The following is a 24,729-nucleotide window of genomic DNA, read 5'->3' on the forward strand; positions in this document are numbered from 1 at the left end:
TTTTTTTTTTAAGTATAAAGCATTTCAGTCTCAGATTTTTAGACTTGACTTATGACTTTACTTTTCTATGAACAACACAAAGCTACAAACGCACATCATGCACGCAGACATATCTTCAGTCTGTTATTAGGCCTTCAACAGAATTCAGAAGTCAGAAAGAGCTTTATTATGATTTTAATGACCGGAGATGGCATCAGGTTGGTAGTTACGAAGCTTGAGGTAGTTAAATGTGTCAAATATATTTTATGGCTACGACTTTTTCTTCTCAGTCACCCATTCTCAGCAGCGTTTGTGTGGTGCGTCAGATGGCGCTGTCTACATGCGGAAGAGAAAGCAAAGAACACCGGGAATGTCACGAACCAGAGACCTCCAGCCGTCGCGCTTTTCTGCTCATTCAGTCGGTGTATTTTACTCAAAGAAGCTCAAGAACAAGGTTTGGCTGGTAACATGGGTTAGCTAAGGTCTGGTTGCGGTAAACTACGGTAAAATAATTCTGTATCTTCCGCGTCTCCGCCGGGAAAATGAAGTGTATGCCCGGTTCGCCTCAGGTGCACGCCGCATCCAAAGGGTATTTTATCACCATCATCTTCATCTCTAAGATCACAAACGAATGCCAACCTGATGCATCCCTTCAGTTCACTTCGGTAAGGTTTTGCGCGTTCATAAATGCATGTGTTTGTACAGGATACATTAATTGCCCTCTTGAGCAGGACGTGAGGAGTATTACATAAGTTCAGGGTGAAGGCTGTGTCTTAACCTAGTGAGCTACCTATCTAGACAGCATTTGTCGGCATCTTTTTTCAGCCCATTCTGAGCGCGTGTAGAGATGCTGACGGCAAGCCTGTTGTTTTTATTTACAGCGCTGCGCTTGAATACTTGACTCTGATTGGTCAGTAACGACGCTTTGGGTGGTTAATTTTTATTTAGTTATTTTTGGCTAAATGTATTAGCTAACTGCGCTTCTTTTATTTTTCTTGTAACTTTTGAGAGATATTTAGAGCGGGAGTCCCCAGTTACAGCAGAAAAAACATTGCTGTAATAAGTTATCTCCAAAATGTGTTGCGTTAATATTCTATAGAAAAGTAATATCTTCTATGCAGGCTAGAGTAATAGTAATATTTAATTTTGTTGCTTTGATGTAATGGACTACTTTTTGTAGTGGAAGCTTAAAGATTATTAGCACTACTTTTATTTTTCTCGTAACTTATGCAGGGAAAACAAAAACAATTCTCTTAATAGTCTATACAAAAAGTAATTTTTTTCTATTCAGAAAAATAATATTTGAATTTTGCTGCTACGATGTAATGGACTATTTTTTTTTTTGTAGTTAAAGATCTTTAAAATCGTCGCCAAAGCAGATATTTTGTAATTGTCCATAGCAACGCTTGTGCTACTTTTATTTTGCTTGAAACTTTTGAGAGACATTTAAAATGGGAGTCCCCAGTTAAAGCGGAAAAAAAAATATTTTTGCTAATAGCATATACAAAAAAACTATTAAACTCACTACAAGAGTTTTTGCCAAAAATGTTTGGTAGTAGTCTATAGAAAAAGTAAGCTTTTCTTTGTAGAGTAATACTAATATTTAAATTAATTTGTTGCTACAATGTAATGGCCTTTTTTTTGTAGCAGAAGCTTAAAATTACTCTTACAAGTAAAATATTTGATTCTTTACAAATGTGGGAATTATAAATATTCCTTACAGTTCACAAACATTGACCATACAGGCAAACTGAGCAAAAATTAGTTTGAACAATTATGACTGAATATGGTAAAATATGGATACTGCATTAACAACTTATTGTTATATCACACATTTTTTATTGCCATTTAATGAAGAAGTCTGCTATCATTTTGTATCTGGGATATCATATATATCATTTACTCACTTAATCTTTTGATTAATACCCATCTTGCTTGCATGTTGAATATCAGGAAATAAGTATATATATTTATAGACCTAATTTACAGTATGCTTGATGACATTTGACATTTTTCTGTAGTATTTTGAGTTGCATGACTTTATCCATTGCTTTTAGGTCCCAGTTTACAGATACTGACATGGACTATGAGAGGCCTAATGTCGAGACCATTAAATGTGTGGTGGTGGGAGACAATGCTGTGGGTAAAACGCGTCTGATTTGTGCCCGCGCGTGTAACGCCACTCTTACACAGTACCAGCTCCTCGCCACCCATGTGCCCACTGTCTGGGCCATTGACCAGTACAGAGTCTGTCAAGAGGTCTGAGTTTTTAATCTTTGCACTTATGACACTTCAGAAGCATAAATGAGTATTGTAACTCCAGTCCAATTCCAACTTGAATCCAAATCTCTTCTGGTTTTGAAGGTTCTGGAACGCTCCAGAGATGTAGTGGATGATGTGAGCGTGTCTCTTCGATTATGGGACACCTTTGGAGACCATCACAAAGACCGGCGCTTCGCTTATGGCAGGTGTGTTTGTGGATTGCATCGGTCTTGAAAATGACGATGTTTTTTTGAATGCTTTATTTTGTGTCTGGGCACTAGGTCAGACGTGGTGGTCCTGTGCTTCTCCATTGCCAACCCCAATTCTCTGTTTCACGTGAAGACCATGTGGTACCCAGAGATCAAGCACTTCTGCCCTCGTGCCCCAGTCATTCTGGTGGGCTGCCAGTTAGACCTGCGTTACGCTGACCTGGAGGCTGTTAACAGGGCAAGGAGACCTCTTGCCAGGTGAATTGTCAAATTTGTCAAATTTTTTAATCTATGCAAAATTATCTTTTTACATATTGTTCGAACTGAAATGTGTCTTGGCAGTGTGTGTACACAACCACCCTATAATGATAAAGATCCACCCAGTGCTTTTTTTTTTTTTTTTTTAATCCTGACAAACCATAACCCCTTTCTCAAATCAAGCCATTCACAAATTCTTGGATGTGTTACGTCACCATTACCCAGGCCACTCCCACGATAGTTGATTGACACTGGTGTTTTACCTTAGACGTGCCCTGAGTGAGCTGTCAACAGTCCGCCATTGTTTCGACGCCAGGGCAGGTGTAGACAAGAATGGCTCCTAAGCGATTGAGTTGTTTTGTTGTTGGATGTAATAATGAACATAGCAGTCGTCATTTACTCCTGACATCTGAGTTGCTGAAGACGCAGAAGATTGTTTATTTATGAAGGGAATGCACCCTCCGATCTACCTAAATGCGTCTGTTCGTGAATGTAAGTCTCTTACATTCACCAAGGCTTATTTAATTAATTAAAAATAAAAGTGATATTATGAAATATTACAATTTAAAATAGCTGTTTTCTATTTTGATATATTTTAAAATGGTATTTATTCTTATTTTTGTGGAAAACATGACGATTTTTTGGATTCATTGATGTTGATAAAGTTGAATATAAAGAACAGCATTTATTAGAAAATTATTCATTATAAATGCCTTTCCTCTCATTTTTGATCAAATACTTTTATAATCAAAATTTATTAAAATATAAATTAAATTAAAATATAAATAACCTTTTTACTAAAAATAATTAATTAAAAAATTAACTGCCTCATACCTGCTTCTCTAAATTGTAAATATGAAATATATATATTATAAATGTAAAAATATCAATTGTCTTTATATCATAAATAGTCAAATATTCAATTCAAGTTTATTTGTATAGTGCTTTTCACAATGCAAATCGTTGCAAAGCAGCTTTACATAAAATGAAAGATTCTACATTATATTTAGTAATAGCTTATCAGTGGTGACTATCTCAAGTTGATGTCCATTATAGCAAAATTTGGTAGTTTGTATGTTGTTTGAGGGTTGGCATCATCTGAGGTCCTCTGGGGGGGTTGGCATCATCTCTTCTCAGGTGTTCGGTCATCTCAGGTCTTTGTAAGGGCTGGATCCAGACTGAAGCGTGTGTAATTCCTAGTTACCAGGGATGAGTGGGTCTGGTTATGATTTGTTTGACTCCAAAAGAGTTCATTAAGTCTGTAAACGCAAGTCCTAACGCATCATTTATATTATCAACGTGAATGTTAAAGTCTCCGACAATTAGCGCTTTATCAACATAACCAATAGGTCTGAGAGGAAATCTGCTAATTCTTTTAGGAAATCTGTATACGGCCCTGGTGGTCTAAACACAGTAGTCAGAGCAAGAGATACGATAGATTTCTTTTGCATATCTGACAGTGTAACATTAAGTAGAAGTATTTAGAATGAGTTAAACCTGTATCCTGTTTTCTGAGTAACATTGAGAATATCACTATATATTGTTGCAACACCGCCGCCACGGCCAGTCTGACGGGGCTCATGCTTATAATAGTAGCTTGGTGGTAGACTCATTTAGACCAATATCACTTTCTTCTCAAATTTTCCTAAATATAAAAATACAAACATGACAATACATATTAGTATCATCTACTTCTGACTAGCTATAGAAAGTCTTGGTCCATCCGTATGTCTTTGGCTTGCAGTATGTCTTTGAACTGTTTTTCATTGGCTCTTCAGTATAAAATGAACATCATGTATTGGACATTTTTCATTAATAAAAGACCAAATATGTAACATTCACATCAAAGATATTGCAGTACATCCTTTTTGTTGACATTTCTCTATGAACCAACCTTACAGACCCATCAAAGCGAACGAGATTCTTCCTCCTGAGAAGGGTCGTGAGGTGGCCAAAGAGTTGGGCGTGCCGTACTACGAGACCAGCGTGGTGGCTCAGTTTGGAGTGAAGGATGTGTTTGACAATGCCATCCGTGCTGCTCTCATCTCACGGCGCCACCTGCAGTTCTGGAAGTCTCACTTGCGGGACGTCCAACGGCCTCTCCTGCAGGCACCCTTCCTGCCTCCCAAACCTCCTCCACCTGTTATAGTCATCCCTCCGCCCCCTTCCACCACCGAGGAGCACCCGGGCCGGCTGCTGGAGGAGCCGCTGTGTGCTGATGTGGTTCTGGTCCTCCATGAGAACCAGCGAGTCTTCGCTCATAAGGTCTACCTTGCCACGGCCTCCTCGAAATTCTACGACCTTTTCCTCCAGGATGTGAAGGCCGAGGCTGACTGTATGCAACTCACCGGACGGGAGCCTCCTGTGCGGGCTGCCAGCTTTGACATGTGTGAGAGCAGCGATGAAAAAAGCAGGGTCAACCTCAGAGCCTGCATCAGTGATGGGACCCTGATCGCTGCAGACTCCGATGGGATCCTGGAGGGCGGACGTGGGAGGCAGCTTTTATCTTCTTTGGGTCGAGCTTTCGTCAGCATCAGGAGAGAAAAGGTCCAGGATCCCGTCACGTTCATCTCTCGGCCGATGACGGTGGTGCACATGGACCCCTCGGTGCTGCTTGGGCCGTTTCGTGTAGTCATGCGTTACCTTTACACGGGACAGCTGGACGAACACGAGAAGGACCTGATGCACATCGCACACATCGCTGAGCTGCTGGAGGTGTTTGACTTGCGCATGATGGTCGCCAACATCCTCAACAACGAGGCCTTCATGAATCAGGAGATCACGAAGGCTTTCCACGTGCGACGGACCAATCGGGTGAAGGAATGCCTGCTTAAAGGAACTTTCTCAGGTCAAATTTTCTTTATCTTATGTCACAAAGATTCTAAAGTTTGGCCTTATAAAATAAAAATATTCCGTTTTTCCAAATTCCGTTTTTCAGTATAAATGTTTATGGATTCCATTTTTTTTCTTCTGTTTAAATTAAAACTTCTGTTTTAAAATTTCAGTTTTAATGGTTAAATAAAATTTTTGTAATCAAAACGCATATCTAATTAATTTAACTCATACATTTTACTACAATTTAACAACATTTATTAAAATGTTTTACAAATGTAACAAAATTAATTTGTAGGGCCCTATGAAATGTAAAATTTTTTCCCCCCAAATTCTATTATTTTTATTCTATTGTGTTTTTATTTTTGACCTTTTTGGATTCTGCTTTAATGGTTTAATTCAAGTTTAACAACAAAAAAGCATGTCTAATCAATTGAATTAATTCAAGTTTAACAGTAAAAAGATTACAATAATAGGGCACTATGATTTTTTTCCAGAAATTGTGGTGCTTTCTGGATTTTTTTTAATCTAATATAAATGTATTATCAAAAAATGCTGGCAATCACACGAAGGCATGAAACATTAAAAATGTAATGTTTTCAAATGTGATCAGATTAAAGTTGAACAATTCCTATTTTTTTATTTGACAACTGAGATTAGAGGTCTGCATTCCCGCGGCAACCGACCGGATTTTTTGTGGTCTAACAATACCCCGTTCCCGATGTCCATTTAGAACAGCATATCTGCGCTTTATTCTTATTGACCACCGGTACAGCTTGCGCTCAGGACTGTTATGCACGCGCTGCACGCATGCTTTAAACGTCACGCATTTTATTTGCGGGGTCTGTGCGCAGCATGTGCATAACGATGCTCAGAGCAGGCTATACCTGTGTTAAATATACGGCCCTCAGACAGAACAGGCAGGTTGTCGATGAGTGACAGAGCAGAATAACGATGGAGCAAAGTGTGGATGCGCTGTCCTTGAAGGAAGTTCAACTCGGTTTTGTTTATATTTTGCTTAGCCTATCATTTTAAATGAAAGATGTCGTATTCATTATTTTTCTCTGCGACACTTTTCCTACTGTGTTAACAGAAAAATGTCAAACGAATTTAGTATTTTGACAAGACGAATAAAAATAGCTAATAGGCTGTTTTTGTACAACCTACATTTAAATTGTTTTTTTTCCTCTCTGCGACACTTTTTCCCTATTGTGTTGTCAATGTTAAACAAATTGTATCCTGACAAGACGAATAAAAATAAGAAATACAATTTTTGTACAATTTTATTTTCTATGACACTACTGTGTTGCATAAAATATTAAACAAATTTTGTGTCTTAAGATAATTCATATAAATTCAAGTCAAAGTCAATAAATTCAAGACTTGACAAGACGAATAAAATAACATAGGCCTACAATTTTGTGCAGACTACACTTTTATTTGTCAGCCTATATCTCTCTTTCAGTAGCGGAAATTTAAATGTGAGATTCTGGAAACGAGATCTAAATTTAGCGGGAACGGTCGGGTAGGGAAGAAAATTATTCTAAGCGGACAGCGGGTGAACAAAGAGTGAATATATAGTGGAAGCGGGTGGGTGCGGAATAGAACCTTGCGGGAACGGGACTAAAAAAACAGTCCCGCGCAGACCTCTAACTGAGATGGCGCTCATTCACACAGAAACACGCAAAACTTGCAGACTTCAAAATTAAATATGGCATTAATACTCACAGGCACTTGCCCATATCTCAACTTCATTAAGTGTACAGCCCTACTTTTGATTAATTCGTCCAACATTTGCCAGATTCAGTGACATTCCGTGTAATACTGTAAATGACATTTTATGACTGGATGCTCCACTTCCATTCCGTATCATTATCCTCCGCCTCACGGAAGCATCTGTTTTGCTGCAATAAACACTTCTTTCTTTATACCCCAGATGTGGTGTTTAAACTGGATGATGGTACCGTTCAGGCCCATAAACCCCTGCTCATCTCCAGCTGTGATTGGATGGCAGCCATGTTTGGAGGGCCTTTTGTCGAGAGCTGTACTAAAGAGGTACAGCAGTCATAATCATCACTGTGACAAAAAGATAAATCACTTGTATAATTTGATAAATTGCGTAATTCCACTTGTCTTTTTGTCCTCTGCGAGATCACTGAACTTTGTTTAGACTAGTCCAGATGTTAATATTAACCTCGAAGACATCTGCTTTTGATTTATGCCGGTTTTTGCATTTGTGTAAAGCTTTTGTCATGACTTGTTGTGTTTCTGCAGGTGTTGTTCCCAAACACGACCCGTAGTAGCATGCAGGCGGTGCTGGAGTATTGAAACGGTATTTCACTGAACTTTGTTTAGACTAGTCCAGATGTTAATATTAACCTCGAAGACATCTGCTTTTGATTTATGCCGGTTTTTGCATTTGTGTAAAGCTTTTGTCATGACTTGTTGTGTTTCTGCAGGTGTTGTTCCCAAACACGACCCGTAGTAGCATGCAGGCGGTGCTGGAGTATCTCTACACGGGACACTTCTGCTCCAGACCTGACCTGGACGCCATGGAGCTCATTATCCTGGCTAATCGCCTCTGCCTGCCTCACCTGGTCGCCCTCACAGGTCTGATGAATGAATATCATGTCAATAATGAATATAAAAACTAACAAGGATTACTTTATAACTGTTTTTCACAATAAAAAAGTTTTTAACCAAGTTTTCTGGGGTTTTATGTTGATTATATATTTGGGGTCGGTAAGATTTTTTCAGTAGTCTTTTATGTTTTCCAAGGCTGCATTTATTTGATTTAAAAATACTGTAAAATAGTAATATTGTGAAATAATATTACGACTTAAAATAATTGCATTCTATTTGAATATTTTTTTTAATGCAATTCATTCCTGTGATCAAAGCTGAATTTTCAGCATCATTACTCCAGTCTTCAGTGTCACGTGATCCTTCAGAAATCATTCTAATATGCTGATTTGCTGCTACCAGCATTGAAAAAGTTGAGCTGCTTAATATTTTTGTGGAAACAATGTTTTTTTCAGGATTCTTTGAATATAAAATTCAAGAGTTATAAATATTATGTAATATTTTTGGTCATTTTAATGTATCCTTGTTGGAAAAAAAAAAGTGCTTTTTTTTTATTTAAAAAAATTTAAATGTATTTTCTTTTTTTAAGAAATTAAAAAAATATGTAAACAGTAGTGTAAATATTCCGATTTTTTAAAATACTGGATATGCGGTCACCCCTTTAAATCGAAGTAATAATGATCACCATTCAATTTCATTGAAAAAGCAGCATGCATATTGTGTTAAACCTCTCCTTTGAGAGGTTTATTCATGAGGGTGAATATATGATTAAAGAATATACATTTTTGGGTGAACGACCATTTAATTGTGTTTTGCTGCAGAACTGCATACTGTGACTGTTCTGAAGGAGGCTGCCGCCATGGGCACGGACATTGACGGAGATGTGCTGGTATATCTGGAGATGGCTCAGGTAAAACTACAAGTGAAAACCCTCACAAACTCATTCAGCAGTCACCATATATAATTATGTATATATGACACCTAAGTTGAAGTGCATAGGTTTTGAAGTTATCATTTCCTTTATCGATTAACAATGCTGTCTAGGGGTTGCACCGACTAATAGATTAGTCGACTTCAATGCTCTGCCATGACGCTTTTAGCTTGACGTCGACTAGTCGCTGGTCCTATAGAGGGCGCAACAGGATAATAAATCTTTGAAGGACTTCCACATTTACGCCCCGTTTCCAAACAGTTAAAATGACAAATAAATGCATACTCTGAAAGCGCTCCACAAGACGTGTGATTATATTACTGGATGCTCTAAATTGAATGGGAGAATGCACGTTTTAAACAGCTTATTGTACAGGTACATTAATCGCTGTTCTAATCTAATGCACTGCTGCACTGTAATGCACACACATAGGCTACAGACAGTAGTGCGTATGTATCACGCGCACAGAATCATTCAGCACAGAAATGTATTGTCAACACTGTTCTGTGATTTCTCAATAAAATATCTTAGAAACTGAATAGTTCTAGCATATATTTCTTAATAACTAAATTCCACAGCTTTACTACTAGTAGAGAGACGCTGCCAGGTAGAATGAATTCACACACGCAATCGCTCTCACTAATGCATTCATATGAATGTAATCTTTACTGTTCTACTTTATCTGTATCTGATTTAGAATGAGCAGAAATATGGGAGACATATAACGACCCAAATACAAAAGAACTGATAAAAAAGCTGTTATAGGAGCAATAGCTGTGTGGGCAGCGCTGTGTCATATGCCATAGCTGTGCATAAGCTGTTTATCAAAGCTCCAGACTTATTTGTTCATTAATAACGTCATCAGCGACTAGTTGACTTCGACTTTCATCACATAAAATCGACTTCAAAAAAATCAGAAGTCGTTCAAGCCCTATGTTGTGCAGAGTTAAAGGGTTAGTTCACCCAAAAATGAAAATTCTGTCATTAATTACTCACCCTCGTGTTGTTCCAAACCCGTAAGAATTTCGTTCATCTTCGGAACACAAATTTAAGATATTTTTGATGAAATATGAGGGCTCTCTGACCCTCCCATAGACAGCAAGGTAACTACCACGTTCAAGGTCCAGAAAAGTACCAAGATGATCGACAAAGTAGTCCGTGTGACATCAGTGTAAACTGTAAAGTTACGAAGCTACGAGAATACTTTTTTGCACAAATAAAACAAAAATAACGACTTTATTCCACATTTTCGTCTCTCCTGTGTCACTTGTGGACGTGCGTTCACGACAGTACCATGACGTGAGCGTGTGCCGGCGCTGACTCAGATCCAGCGTGATGACGTCATGATGCCGAATCTGGGTCAGCACCACCACACGCTCGCATCATGATACTGTCGCGAACGCGCTCGGATTTAATCAAAAATATCTTAAATTGTGTTCCAAAGATGAACAGGTCTTATAGGTTTGGAACAACACGAGGGTGAGTAATTAATGACAGAATTTTCATTTTTGGGTGAACTAACCCTTTAAAGGGGGGCTATTATACTTTTTCAACTTTAGTTAGTCTGTAATGTTGCTGTTTGAGCATAAAAAAAGATCTGCAAAGTTACTAAGCTCAAAGTCCAATTCAAAAGGAGATATTTTATTTAACAGAAATCACTTTTCAAAAACTACAACGAACGACTCGTTTGGACTACAACGCATGTTTTCCGGGATTTGTGATATCACAAATACCGACGAATGGGGCGAGACCTGGTTGAGCTGCACTAGAGAAGGCAACGAGTGTTATCACTATGTCGGAGACACGCTAGCTTTCCCAAGGCAGACGAACTTAGAGTGGTTACAATCATCCGGGTTTAAATCACGCTCAAATTGATTTGATTTTGACGCAATATTTACACTGACTCTCGCAGGCGGCTATAGTAAGGGGCATGACATTTCCCGACCAGACGCCGAGTGCTTCCAATAACAACACACACTGGCCCAGCTAACCAATCACAACACACACTGGCCCAGCTAACCAATCACAGAACACACTGGCCCAGCTATCCAATCACAGAACACACTGGCCCAGCTAACCAATCACAACACATTTCGTATTTCAGAAGGCAGGCCTTCATTTGATACAGGAACTATTCGAGCCGTTCATGCCAGACTGGGGAGAGAAGTGTTGTAATAATGTAAAATATGTGAAAAATTATGTGTTTTTCGAACAACCTAGTATGAGAGCCTATTGTAGTACACCCCCAAAACAAAATCAAGACTTTGTAAAAGAGCATAATAGGACCCCTTTAACAATCACAGGCATTTGAGATTTGTTGAGTTCACTAAATAAGAACCTGCATGAGGAAATGCTCTGGGATTTAGTGTGAAGCCAGCCATATTTTTGTGGCATTCCTGTGATGGTTCACGTGGTTCTTTCTGTCATGCATGACTGGTCAAGCAGAGTCACTTGCTTTACTAAAGTCTCTCAGGAACGCTGAGCATTTCATGTCTAAGCAGCTCTCTGCCATAAAGTGTGATTCTGTAGACGACTCTGCTGATGTAATAATGAAACTAAATGGTATGATTTATGCAACGCATTCAGCAGAGCTTGATTGCCATGGTTGAACCGGTATACACTGACTGTGGAGAATGAGCTAACTCACACTAATGTCATTACAAACCATTCAGTGGAACACAAACTCTGAGATATTTAGCATATCGGGCACTTGTTCAATGACCAGGGCATGAAGAAACAAAATGAAAAGTTAGGTTATATTGAAATTTATTTTGTGCATCGTGGCTCAATTTTGGTTAGAAGACACAAGAAAACCAGGAACTTGATGTTTCTATTACCATTCGAAAGATTGAAGTCAGTCATAGAAATTGTTAATTTTATTCAGCAAGGATGCATTAAATTGATCAAAAGTTGACAGTAAAGACATTTGTTACAAAAGATTTAAATTTGAAATAAATGCTGTTCTTCAAAAAATCTTGAAGAAAAAATGTATCACGGTTTCCACAAATATATGAAGCAGCCCAATTGTTCTCAACATTGATAATAATAAATGTTTCTTCAGCAGAAAATCAGCATATTAGAATGATTTCTGAAGAATCATGTGACACTGAAGACTGGAGTAATGCATAGACAGCATTTCATCGCAGGAATAAACTACATTACAAAATATATTTAAATCCAAAACAGTTCAAGTTGTAATAATATTTCACAAAATCACTGTTTTACTGTACTTCAGCAGGCTTGGTGAGCATAAGAGACTTTTTTCAAAAAAGTTTATAAATCTTACTGACCCCAAACTTTTGAATGATAGTTTAAGTCTATATGTTTTTGATACAACAGGAGGGCGAGTAAATTATGATATTTTTTGTTGTCATGTGGTTTCAGTTCCACTGTGCCTACCAGCTCACCGATTGGTGCCTTCACCACATCTGCACCAACTACAACAACGTGTGCCGCAAATTCCCCCGAGACATGAGGGCCAAATCAGCAGGTAGTACATCAAATGTTTGTCTTTCATTTCTTTTATATTTTTTGTATTTTAGATATAGTTATTGAGTTGTTATTAATATTCTTAAGTTTTTATTTTTTATTAATATTCTTGTTTTTTTGTCATATTATTAATTTGTTTTTCAAAATGTCCATAATTGTCAAGCTTGTTTCTGCCAAATAAAAAAAAATGTGATTATGACTGCAATTGCAAGTTTATGTCTCTCAATTCTGAGAAAAGAGGTCAGAATTGCGGGATTTAAGCTCACGATTGTAAGAAAATCAGAATTGTATGGAAGCCCGTTTCCGCCACTGAATAAAAAATAAGGTAATTGCGACTTTTTATCTCACAATTCTGACTTTTTTTCTCCGAATTATAAGATATAAACTCGCAATTCCGAGAAAAAAAGTCAGAATTGCGAGTTTATATCACGCAATTCTGACTATATAACTCGCAATTGAGAAAAAAAAGTCAGAATTGTGAGATAAAAAGTCGCAATTACCTTATTTTTTATTTTTATTTAGTGGCGGAAACGGTGTTCCATAGAATTGTGAGATATAAACTTGCAAGAGAAAAAGTTTGTCTCGCAATTCTGACTTTATTTCTCACAGTTGCGAGTTATTAATTAAAATACATTAATTTTAAATTAGTTATTTAAATTGAAAGTAAATTCCTTTTTATTTATTTATTTTAGTACATGTTAAACTAAATATAAATTTAGCTTTGGCTACTAGCTGAAATCTGATAAGTATGTCATAATGTAAAGTTGTATATTAGTCTGTCGTAGTACTTGTAGCCTATAGTCTGTCTTAGATTGTGTATGTATAGTCAATTATATATAATATACTATAATTAGATTACTGCTTTCAATAAGTTAGCTATGTATAGGTTTAAAAAATTGTTTCTTAAATCTAGTGTTGTATGTTTAACTATGTATCACCATGGTCCTGCCAGCACGGCATTTCGTTCCACTGTGTGTCCACACATTTAGCAGAATGACAATAAAGCTTGACTTGATGTTTTTCAAATATTTTTATATTATTGTATATATTTTATTTCAAGCAGCAAAAATCTTTTTTTTACTGTTAATGTTTATTACAATAACCCCATTGGATGCATGTTCATTTGCATTTTCAGAGAACCAAGAATACTTTGAGAAGCACCGCTGGCCTCCAGTCTGGTACCTGAAGGAGGACGACCACTACCAGAGAGCTCGGAAAGAGCGGGAAAAGGAGCACTACCTGTCCCAAAAACGCCAAAACAAGCGTAAATGGGTGCTGTGGAATCTTCCGCCCTCTCCTTCGAACCCCTCTTCATCTTCATCATCCTCCTCTTCCTCAGGCTCCTCTGCTATTATTTGAAGCGACGAGGGTGAAGCCTTATAGATGGAGCAGCCGTGAGCTGCAGTGAACAGATCCTCCAATCTTTCTGCTTTTTCCACAGCTGATTTCAGATCAGCATCTCATCAGTCGTGCGTTGAAGTTCTTGGTGCTTGAGGTCCTGCACTTGGAAGTGTACAGGCATCACACAGGACACGGCTGCCAAACAAGTCTAGATGTACAATGTTTACCAAATGTGACTACAGTCGTTCTGCTTTTAAGCTAAACAGGTAAGTATTTCATCTCAAAGCAATGAAGAAACTTTGCCGTGTTTTAGTGGTCGTCAGCTGATTTTACTTTGGACATCAAACAGTCAAAAATTGTTTATCGTAAAAAACCTATTAAATGTATTGCTGTTGTGGTAGTATATTATTTATATAATTTATTAACATTTTGAATAAATCTTTATATTTTCTGTTACTAATTTAATTTTAGTACATTTATGCTATTGTCATTTTTGACAAAATATTAATATTGAACATTTTGATATTTTATTTCGTTTTGAGATTTAATTTATTTTTAGCTTCAATTTTATTTTTTAGTTTGGTTATAGTAATTTAGTACTACAATTTCAAACTTATTTCAGTTTATTTGTCAAGGCAGTGTTTCTAATTTTTCATTTTTCATTTGATATTTATATTTTATTTTATTGCAACTTCATTTCAGTTACCAAAAACCATTTTTAATAGTTTTAGTTAACAATAACAAAACTGGTTTGGACACAAATTTGACATCAATGTCAAAAGAGATTTCTAATATATTTAAAATATTAATAATTCAGATATTTTGCTATGCTGAATGTTTAGTTAGTAAGTTGTTTTTTCCCTGATCCACTAATTAAGAACTACTGATCTAAAACCATTTAGCCTCAATGCAGAACTGTGGGAAAACCGAACAGTCACCCAAAAAACAAAACTAAACCTGTTTGTACAGATCGCATTTTTAGCCAATAATATTTGATTTTTAGCATTGTACCTACAATGGCTCTTTGTGATTCATCGCCTGAATCATTCATATATATATATATATATATATATTTCTCTTTATTATAACAGGCGATCACTAGACTCTAGTGCTGAAATTATATGGGAAAATGTGAGTTTGCCACATAATTGTCCCTAGTCATGTTATTCAGAGACGTCATGTCATGTGAGATTCTGCTGGCAGAGTCTTTCAGTGTCAAATCCTCACTAGATGGTCATCGAGCTTATATTTTTCACTACAGCGTAGTTTGCATATAGAATCAAGTTTACACATTTAGTAAAAGGCAGAACCTTTCTTGAATTCCATGCAAATAAAGGGAGAGTTCACGCAAAAGTGATTATTTCCTCACCCTCATGTCCCTCTAGACCTGTATGACTTTTTCTTCTGTGGAGGATATTCAAAAACACACCTTTTGTTCTCCACAGAAGAGAGAAGGTCACAGGTTTGGAATGACATGGAGGCGAGTGAATGTTTTTCATTTTAAATGTCTGTTTTGTGTGAGGATCTGGATCTTGTGCTAATTCAGTACTGCTCCATCATTAACTCTTGATAGCCTACTGAATATGTCATATCACACAATCAGCTGGGGTTCTGTAGAACAAAACTGTAATGAAAGGAAATGCATATCCATATTTAAATTTAATTACAATAGCAAAAATTATTTGTTTTGCTTAATACATTTTTGATTTAAATCTGTTTCTGCTTTGGTTTTTATACACCTTTCAGTGCACCATTTTGCCACAAGTGTATGTATGTGTGTATATATAAAGTGAAAGTGACGTGGCCAAGTATGGTGACCCACACTCGGAATTAGTGCTCTGCATTTACCCATCCAAAGTGCACACACACAGCAGTGAACACACACACCATGAACACACACCCGGAGCAGTGGGCAGCCATTTATGCTGCAGCGCCCGGGGAGCAGTTGGGGGTTCGGTGCCTTGCTCAAGGGCACCTCAGTCGTGGTATTGAAGGTGAGAGAGAGAGCTGTACATTCACTCCCCCCACCTACAATCCCTGCCAGTCCGACTCTCTAACCATTAGGCCACGACTTCCCTCATATATATATATATGACCACAAAACCATAAGGGTACATTTTTCTAAATTGAGATTTATACATCTTCTGAAAGCTGAATAGATAAGCTTTCCATTGATGTATGGTTCGATTATGAATATGGTTAATATTGTTAGGATAGGACTATATTTGGCCGAGATACAACTATTTGAAAATCTGGAATCTGAGGGAGCAAAAAAATCCAAATATTGAGAAAATCGCCTTTAAAGCTGTCCAAATGAAGTCCTTAGCAATGCATATTACCAATCAAAAGCAAGTAAAAACAAACAAAAAAATATATATTACCAATGAAACACTAAACTAAAGTGCCTTGTTACTGTACTGACTTAATCGGATATATGCACAACATAAACGTAATATTGCATCTCGCAGAAAGTGATGCAAAAGCAGAGGTGAACCTTCACTAAATTACATGGGCCGAACTTGTAAGTCACTGTACTTCTGTAATAATGCCCCAATAATATAGAGAATAATGTTACTGCAGCAGCTCAGGTTTTCATAACAAAAGGTTAATTATTTGTTACATTTTTTTAATAAAATTATATAAAATTTTATTACTGTAGACTACAAAATGAATTGTCATAGTGATTCATTTTAGTATAAGAGAGTTAAGCACAGGCTGTTTGAATAAACGTGCTGACAGTGACTCGCACCTGCACAGTCTCTCTTGATCAAGTTCGCAGCACTCTTGGTGATTTTCTTGGGAAACTCCACCATATCAATTCCTCGAAGAATAATGTTGTACGTCTTCGTGGGATCTGACCCTGAGAAAGGTGGGCTTGGGGGGAAAGAGGACAATGGTGTTGAATGTTAATAATTAGAAAAGGCAGAGTGTGAACTGTGGATTCTAGAAACAGGAAAAACTTAAGCTTGTTAATAATGGCATTAGTAACTCTAATCTAAGCAGCTCAAAGATGAGGATTCCTAGAGACCAGTAGTCGGCCGAGACGTCGTGTCCCTTATTTAGGATGATCTCAGGAGCCACGTACTCTGGACTTCCCCAAGCCAACGTTTTTAGCAAAACCAAAGTCCACCTTGAAAACAACAACTGTTCTTTGCCATTAAAATTTTGTATATTTACCAACAAAATATTCAAGACACATTTGACTGTTCCTCGTCGTCTTGGAAATCTAAAGACATATGCTTACCAATTTTGTAGACTAATATAATGTATGGCTACAAAAAACTTTTAAAAAAGTAAACTTTTTATTTATTACTTTGGCTCTGGATATGAAATATAGCATGTGCAGTAGTTTTAAAATTAAGATAAAGTTAATATAGAATATAAATATCAGATGAACACTTCAAATAAAATGAAGTACTTTGTATTTTATTGAAGTACTAAAATTACTAGAACTGAAACAAAAATGTAAAAAGTACATTTAAAGCTAAATAGAGATATTGCAAAAAATAAAAGCTATTAAAAATATGAATTAAAAATGTAAAGGATTAAATAAAAAATGTAAGCAATCAAATCAAAGCCGTATAACTAAACTAAAACTTTGAAAATTAGTTTTTGTTACTTAAAATTGAATCTGAAATAAAATAAAACAAATATTAGATGAACACTGAAACCTAAAAAATTCGAAGATTTCAAGCACTAAAATTACTACAACTGAAATAAGTGTGAAAACTAATTTGAAGCGAAATAGAAAAACTACAAAAAACAAAAGTATTAATAATAATATTATTAGATGGACACTAAATGGAAATGAAGTACTTAAAGCAACTTAAGTACAAAAATTAATAGAATTTAAATAAAAATGTAAGAAATCTAATTTAAAACTACTACAAACAACGATTACACATTTTAATTAAAAAATAAAAAATTAAAGCTGAAATAAAATAAAAAATATTACTACACTTAAACTATAAAAACCTAAGTATGTTATGTTGGATTTAGTGCTTTTTACATTTTAGTTGAAGTACTAAAAATAGGAATGCAATTTAGCTTTAATTTAAAGCTAAATAAAGATGCTACACAAAAAAAAAAAGTTTAAATGTAAACTGAAAATAAAACAATTAAACCTAATTCAAAATAATAATAAATAGTATATAAATAGTACAAAAATTACCAGCTTGGCATATCCCCGGTGGTCCAGTATGATGTTCTCAGGCTTCAGGTCTCTAGATAATTCCACGGCAGTGTAGAAAAGCGCGCGCTTCCACCACACATCCTGCGTAGAAGCGTGTGGTGCCGTCATCAAACGAGCCTCTGAAAACAGCCTTAAGTCACTCAAACCAATCAGAAGAATGAGAGCAAATACTGCATGCGTTCCTGATACCTGTCTCTGAGCGGAGTCCACAGCTCTCCACCCAAACACGCCTCCAGCAGCATGTACAGGTACTTCGAATCTCTGAACGTCCGGGGAAAGTCTGAAGCATATAAACATTGTGGGCTTACTATGGCATGCTTTTCAGAAAAATACCATGTCATTAATAAAATGTGTAAAGTTACAGAGTCAACGGTCAACTTAGATTTTTATTTATTTTTTTAAATTATTATAATCAGATAATAATAATTCTAATTAGATTCTAACTGCCATATATTAGTAAATTTATATATTAGTATAACTAATATTATGAATTATATCATAATAATATTTATAATTATTTTAATTAGAATTATTCTATTAAATCAATGAAATCAGGCCCCGAGCCGTACAGACCTGACAGTTAATGGACTGTGGGCTTCCATCATGATGCGTCTCTCAGACAGGATGTGGCCTTGTTGACTCGTGTCCAGGATGTGACGCTTTTTCAGGACCTTCATGGCGAAGGAGCGACTGTGATCGTTCTTCAGTTGCACCTGTAGAGAATCGATAAACTTCTAATCACCCCTACAGAGACTACTAACTAACTACTCGTCTTACCAGCTCCACCCAACTGAAGCCGCCCACCCCCAGCATGCAGATCACGCAGAAGTCACTGAGAGACATATTATAATAAAAATAATTCATTACATTTATATAGCGCTTTTCTAGGCACTCAAAGCGCTTTACATTGTCAGGGGGTATCTCCTCATCCACCACCAGTGTGCAGCATCCACCTGGATGATGTGACGGCAGCCATAGTGCGCCAGAACACCCACCACACACCAGGTTATTGCTGCAGAGGAGACAGAGTGATGAAGCCAATCAGTAGATATGGGGATTGTTAGGAGGTCATGATGATCAGAGGCCAATGGGCAAATTTGGCCAGGATGCCGAGGTCACACAGAGAGTCAGGACCTCGGTTTAACGTCTCATCCGAAGGACAGGTATTAGATATTAGATAGCTGGATGCCATTCCCCGATTTAAACAAAGATCATGTGACAGTGTAGCATACTACTGATTGAAACGTGTTACGCGATGCAATGCATTCTGTTTTACAAAAAACTGTTTAAAAAAACTACAGGCAGGATAACTATATACTGTGCATTACTTAATAAGCAGTATGCTAGCAGTAGCTAAACATTTGAATTTTCATGTTAAATGACCTCAGTATCTGATGAACCACTAAAATGACTCGGTCTGACGTGTTTTCAAAAGATTTCAACATATGCCAGTCAAGTTTGATTAAAGTGAAGTATCTACCTCCTTAACTTAGATTTATAAAGTCTTACTTTAAACCTTAAGTAGCTGTTGACATTTCCAACAGACCTTCACCCCCTACTTCATCACTCTCTGATGCTTCAGTGACGTCAGATGTACATTGAAGATGGAGTTGACCTCTGACCACAAAAGAGCAAGAAGTGAGAAAGCCCAGAAATGACTGATGGAGGGAGAGCAGACAATGAGCGCAGGATGCTGTAAGAAATTGAGTATGAAGAAGCGATTTTATTTTCAAGCTATTCATTTAGCTGACCCTGAACAGCAGACACTGTCTGTCATCTTTCTATCGACACAAAAGAGAGAGACGTACGGTGGCAGAGAAGTGCAAAACAAATCACAATTCTGAAAACATTATAACAAGTCAGAAAACACAATGACAAATTCGAAAACAAAATAAGTCAGAAAACTGCACATTCACTTGACAGAGGTTAGCATAAAAACAAAACGCTGTTGTTTGGGACACTTTCAGTTTTCTCAAAATAGTTTTAACTGCTCATAGTATAAATAGTAGCTTTGAAGCAGATGCTCCTCACCTTCCAGAATGTAGACAGTAGAGCCATCATCGCCCGGATGACGCAGCAGCCCTGTGCCAGTGTGGTGGGATACATGCAGTCCATGATAGTAAGGATCTGACTGGCCTCCAGGTGCTTCATGAAATCATTCTCCAAAAGAGCCTTCTGGATCAACTCTCGAGACCTGGGATGGGATTGAATCGAACATGTTGCTTTTCTAATTGACTGAAGCTTTACCTGATGCATCCGGGCTCGAACTCACTCCTCGCTCTTGCTGTAGTTGGTGAGGGTGACGTGGCTGAGTTGATTTGGATCCAGCCCCGTGGGTTCGGCTGATATGGCCTGGCGTTTAGTGCGCTGGGGCTCATCTGGTAACGCTGCTCCGACATCAATGAAATAAAATGCATGAGGGCGTCACATTGCTGCAGCTCCTCAATCTTAGTCTGCAGGACAACCTGGAAGTCACGGAGAGTTCCCATCAGCCCGTCACCACTGGAGGGTTATGCATCTATAAAAGCATTGAAATCCAATAAAGAATTAAAGTAAAATGCAGCATAACAAGCAACTTTACAGTGTTTGGGATGGAGGTTTGATGATGAGGGCAGAGTTATGAATAAATGAAACAGAAATACAGTGTAAAAAAAAATAGCCAGTAGATACAGTGGAGTCCTCTTGAAAATGCTTTTATTTTGAATACAGTTTTTCATTACAAATTATATTCTGTGAGTAACAGTTCAAATGTGAGGATTAATTAAAAAAATTAACATGAATTTTATTGTCTGTTAGTATTTGGTCTCACATATTTCTTTTTAAGTTCATGATTAAATGAAACCAAACACCTAAAATACATTATTAATACATTTAATAGCCAGCAAAATACAGTGGGATTTTAAAATGCTTTATTTTTTAATAATTTTTTAAAAATTAGTATTATTACATATTTTTAGAGCAACAATTCAAGTGTGAAGCTGAATTTGAAAAATTATTATTAAATTATGGAAATTATGAATTTCATAGTCTCCTAGTACTCGGTTTTACATATTTCGATTACGTCGTTATGTCATTATGTTTCCTTGTTTTACATTTTCATAATCCGTTTTTTTAAAGGTCTTTGAATCCCACATAAATAAAACCACTGTATAAAAATATTTTTAAAAATAAAATTATATATATATATATAATAAATATTCAGACGAACAAATAGCCTACACAGAGAACCATATAGAGATTAAACAGAACATAAGTGAGTTAGACGTTATATATATTTCTTTATATATTACGTTATATGTTTAGCACATTGTTTTCTAGCCTAAATAATAAGTTATTTACCGTATTAAATCATAAAGATACAGTATATGCAACAGCAAATGAAAAACAGGTAACAAAATAAGCTTATTAATATGATTATTATTATGGTCCTTGTAAAAATCACTTCACAGGTTAAGCTGTTTATAAAAACTCGTATCATAACATAACATATTTAGAACTCTGTGATTTATGTTTTTAAGATTTTAGATTTTTCATAAAAGAAAAAAGTTTTCGATTAAAATGAAATTAAAGCATGTAATAAAAGATGTTCCGCTGTGTCGGACTTACCTGCAATAAAAAAGCTCAGAGGACTGAACCGAATCGATCAGCGCAGATGACCAGAGAGAGACTCAACACCTAGCGCGCTGCCTACTGTAGTGTACACACTAACTAGACTGCATTTCTGGGCATCATATGCGCGTCCAAACGCAGCTTGCGACCTCATAACGGGTCTCGGATGTGTGAAGATGCTGCAGGTGTGTTTCCCACTGTAGGTTTGATTCATTTGAACTGACCAGTGTTAAAGAAGTAAAATTATACACACTACTAATAAATAATATAACTACATTTTCGGTAACAGTGACACGAGCGACAGTGGCTCGGCCATATAACTTAGCTTTTCCAGTAACGAGCTACTTATATCGAAAAGAAGCAGTGTAACATTACAAATAGCTATTTTGAGTTTGCGCTCCTTTGTTATTTTGTGTATTTGGTGTAATGAAATGTGTTTATGCGTTTAAGGTTAAAAAAAACATACTGTACATTATTGTTTCTCCTCTATGCCCCGACTTTCTGAAACGCGTCGATTTTTACAAAGCTCATCGGTCTGAAAAGCGAGGTGTGCTGTGATTGGCCAGCTATCCAGTGCGTTGTGATTGGCGCGAGACAAAACCAATAAAAACCATTACAAATAAGGCACTTGTTGCATCCAGTGGGGACATAATTACTGATTATAATGACTTATACTGTCTTTTTATGTGTTGCGTTGTGTATCGCGCTGCGTAAACATAAAACCATGTCTGCATTTGTGATCGGAGAAATGACAAACTACAAACACTACTGCTCAAAACTCGTGTTTGAATCATCAGTGGCAAATTATTTATATATAAAAAACGTACTTACAGGCTGTGAGTCAGGCGTTATGCAAATCTTCCCACACAGTGATGTAGATACGTGGGGGCGTGTTAGAACGAGCCGTTTTAGGTAGGCGAGGTTGAATCTTAACTTTTATAAAGAATATCTCTTTGGATTTGAGACTTTAGTCTTTGCAACTTTACAGATCTTCTTTATGCACCAAGAGCTTGTAACACTCCAAAGAGAAAGGAAAAATTTAAATCGCATCATATGACTCCTTTAACAAAAAAAAATCCTATACAAACACAAACTTTCACAAGTGTATGTATTTTTATTGTTTTATTGGTGCTCAAGCAATATTGCTTATTACTTTAAATGCTGGAAGCTGTTTTTTTTGCATACTTTTTTCAGGATTCTTTGATGAATTCAAAGTTTAAATGAACATTTATTTGAAATAGAAATATTTTGTATAGTTATAAAAAAACTTGAAATCGCATCATATGACCCCTTTAAATGTTTACTCGCTCTTGTATGAAGCATTCAAAAGTCCGATTCATTTGCCTGAATCAATTCGTTCGAATGATTCATTTAAATTAAGTATTTCAGAAAATGTCCGAGCTTACTTCGCGGCATTTACAAAATATTATCATAAGATTCATTACAATAATTTAACAAAATAATATAATATTTATTTACATTTTCATCACTGCTTGACATTTATGTTGTAAATCACTTTTTGCTACTACTTTTGCGACTGTATTTTTTTTTTATAGACGGATCTAAAATATAATCATCGTAAAAATATGATTTTACTTTTGATAATCTAAACCAAGCGTACAATAATCCCTAAACAGAACATTAAATATAAGAACACATTAAACATTTATGTTGAATGCAGGATTTGTCGGATGTAAAGTACATCGAGTTTTGTCGAATGTTACTCTATGGAAATAAAGTTTACGTTTTATAAAAACACGACGAAAATGCCGCTTTCAATCTGAAGCACAAATCAAAACATGACAACATGGCGGCTTGCATGAGTGAAAACGGTTCAGATAGAAAACTTGAATTGTATCCTTTTACTGCTGTTCCTAAATGTCGAAATAATTCATTACGACAGAGATGAGCTCTGCTTTTGTATCGTAGGATTTATTCAAACTTTCCCAGCTCTTACCTGCTTGCACTGCGGGATTTGCTCAGAGACATACATGTGCAGCCAAGTAGCACAGTAGCTCGCTCAATGAATCAGAACTAGAGGTGCATGCATTTCATGTCCTATTCTCTTTACCTTTAACAAAATATCAGCTTTCTAAAGGTCCCTTTCCCATCCGAGAGAGAGGCAACTATCGCCCTGCAGTCTCTATCTCCTGACCCTGAGCCCAGGAAAGGAGGAATCACTAAACACCTGGATTTGTCAGGACAAACACTGTCTGTGTGAGTTACACCACATGAACGATCACCTAAAAAAAGTTATTTAGATTTAGGTCGACACACTTTGCCACACTGGTCTAATTACCCCCCCCAAATACAATCACATGTAACATTTACTAGATATGCATGTGTTTTGTTGTTGAAATTAATGGAATATTTCTATTATACACAATAAAACTAGTCTGATTTTTGCTCATGTCTTTTATAGGAGATGGACCGCAGATGAAGCCCGTATTCTTCGTGTTTCTGTAAGTTCATTCTTGGACCATTTGTCTCTAGTGATGGAAACTATGGATGCATTTGGACCGCCTGTTTCACAGTGACACTCTGAGAGGCAAATACAAGCATAAGAGGAGAAATGCCGATGCAGATGCTGTTTGCTCTGTGTTATGCGGATGTCCAAGGGAAACGTCATCTGCCATGTGCGAGGACTCTCCTTTTGCTCTGTTTGAGAAGTGCAGCACTTCATAATGTCTTAAGTCAATTGTTTTGAGTTGTGTTAAAGGAATAGTTTACCCAAAAATGAAAATGTACTGAAAAAGTACTCACTCTCAGGCCGTCCAAGATGTAGACACGTTTGTTTCTTTGTTGAAACAGATTTGGAGAAATGTAGCATTACATCACTTGCTCACCAATGGATCCTCTGCAGTGAATGGGTGCCGTCAGAATGAGAGTCCAAACAGCTGATAAAAACATCTCAATAATCCACACCACTCCAGTCCATCAATTAACGAAATGTGAATGTGTTTGTAAGAACCTAATCCATAATTAAGATATCCATAATATGGTTCTCTCCAGTGAAAAAGTTGTTTCATCTGAATCATGAATGA

General features: G+C 36.6%; 2 protein-coding genes and 1 pseudogene across 2 annotated transcripts; 2 read left to right on the forward strand and 1 right to left on the reverse strand.

Annotated features, from left to right (window-relative positions):
- The first annotated feature begins 546 nt into the window (after positions 1-546).
- On the forward strand, positions 547-14,230 carry rhobtb2b (Rho related BTB domain containing 2b). Its single transcript, XM_016294474.1, has 10 exons — positions 547-644; positions 2,037-2,238; positions 2,344-2,447; positions 2,523-2,708; positions 4,610-5,556; positions 7,477-7,595; positions 8,000-8,150; positions 8,945-9,033; positions 12,439-12,544; positions 13,679-14,230. Exons 1-10 carry the CDS (start codon positions 622-624, stop codon positions 13,900-13,902), a joined length of 2,151 nt encoding a protein of 716 aa, XP_016149960.1. The 5' UTR covers positions 547-621; the 3' UTR covers positions 13,903-14,230.
- On the reverse strand, positions 13,991-20,497 carry LOC107602037 (cGMP-dependent protein kinase 1-like; annotated as a pseudogene).
- Positions 20,498-23,471: 2,974 nt separating this feature from the next.
- On the forward strand, positions 23,472-24,455 carry LOC107602048 (L antigen family member 3-like). The gene is made up of 3 exons (XM_016294435.1): positions 23,472-23,539; positions 23,774-23,902; positions 24,108-24,455. The coding sequence occupies exons 1-3, from the start codon at positions 23,493-23,495 to the stop codon at positions 24,220-24,222; spliced, it is 291 nt and encodes a 96-aa protein (XP_016149921.1). The 5' UTR covers positions 23,472-23,492; the 3' UTR covers positions 24,223-24,455.
- Positions 24,456-24,729: the final 274 nt, after the last annotated feature.

Source organism: Sinocyclocheilus grahami, unplaced genomic scaffold, assembly GCF_001515645.1.
Source record: "Sinocyclocheilus grahami isolate Dianchi unplaced genomic scaffold, SAMN03320097.WGS_v1.1 scaffold318.1, whole genome shotgun sequence".
NCBI classification, from domain to species: Eukaryota; Metazoa; Chordata; class Actinopteri; order Cypriniformes; family Cyprinidae; genus Sinocyclocheilus; species Sinocyclocheilus grahami.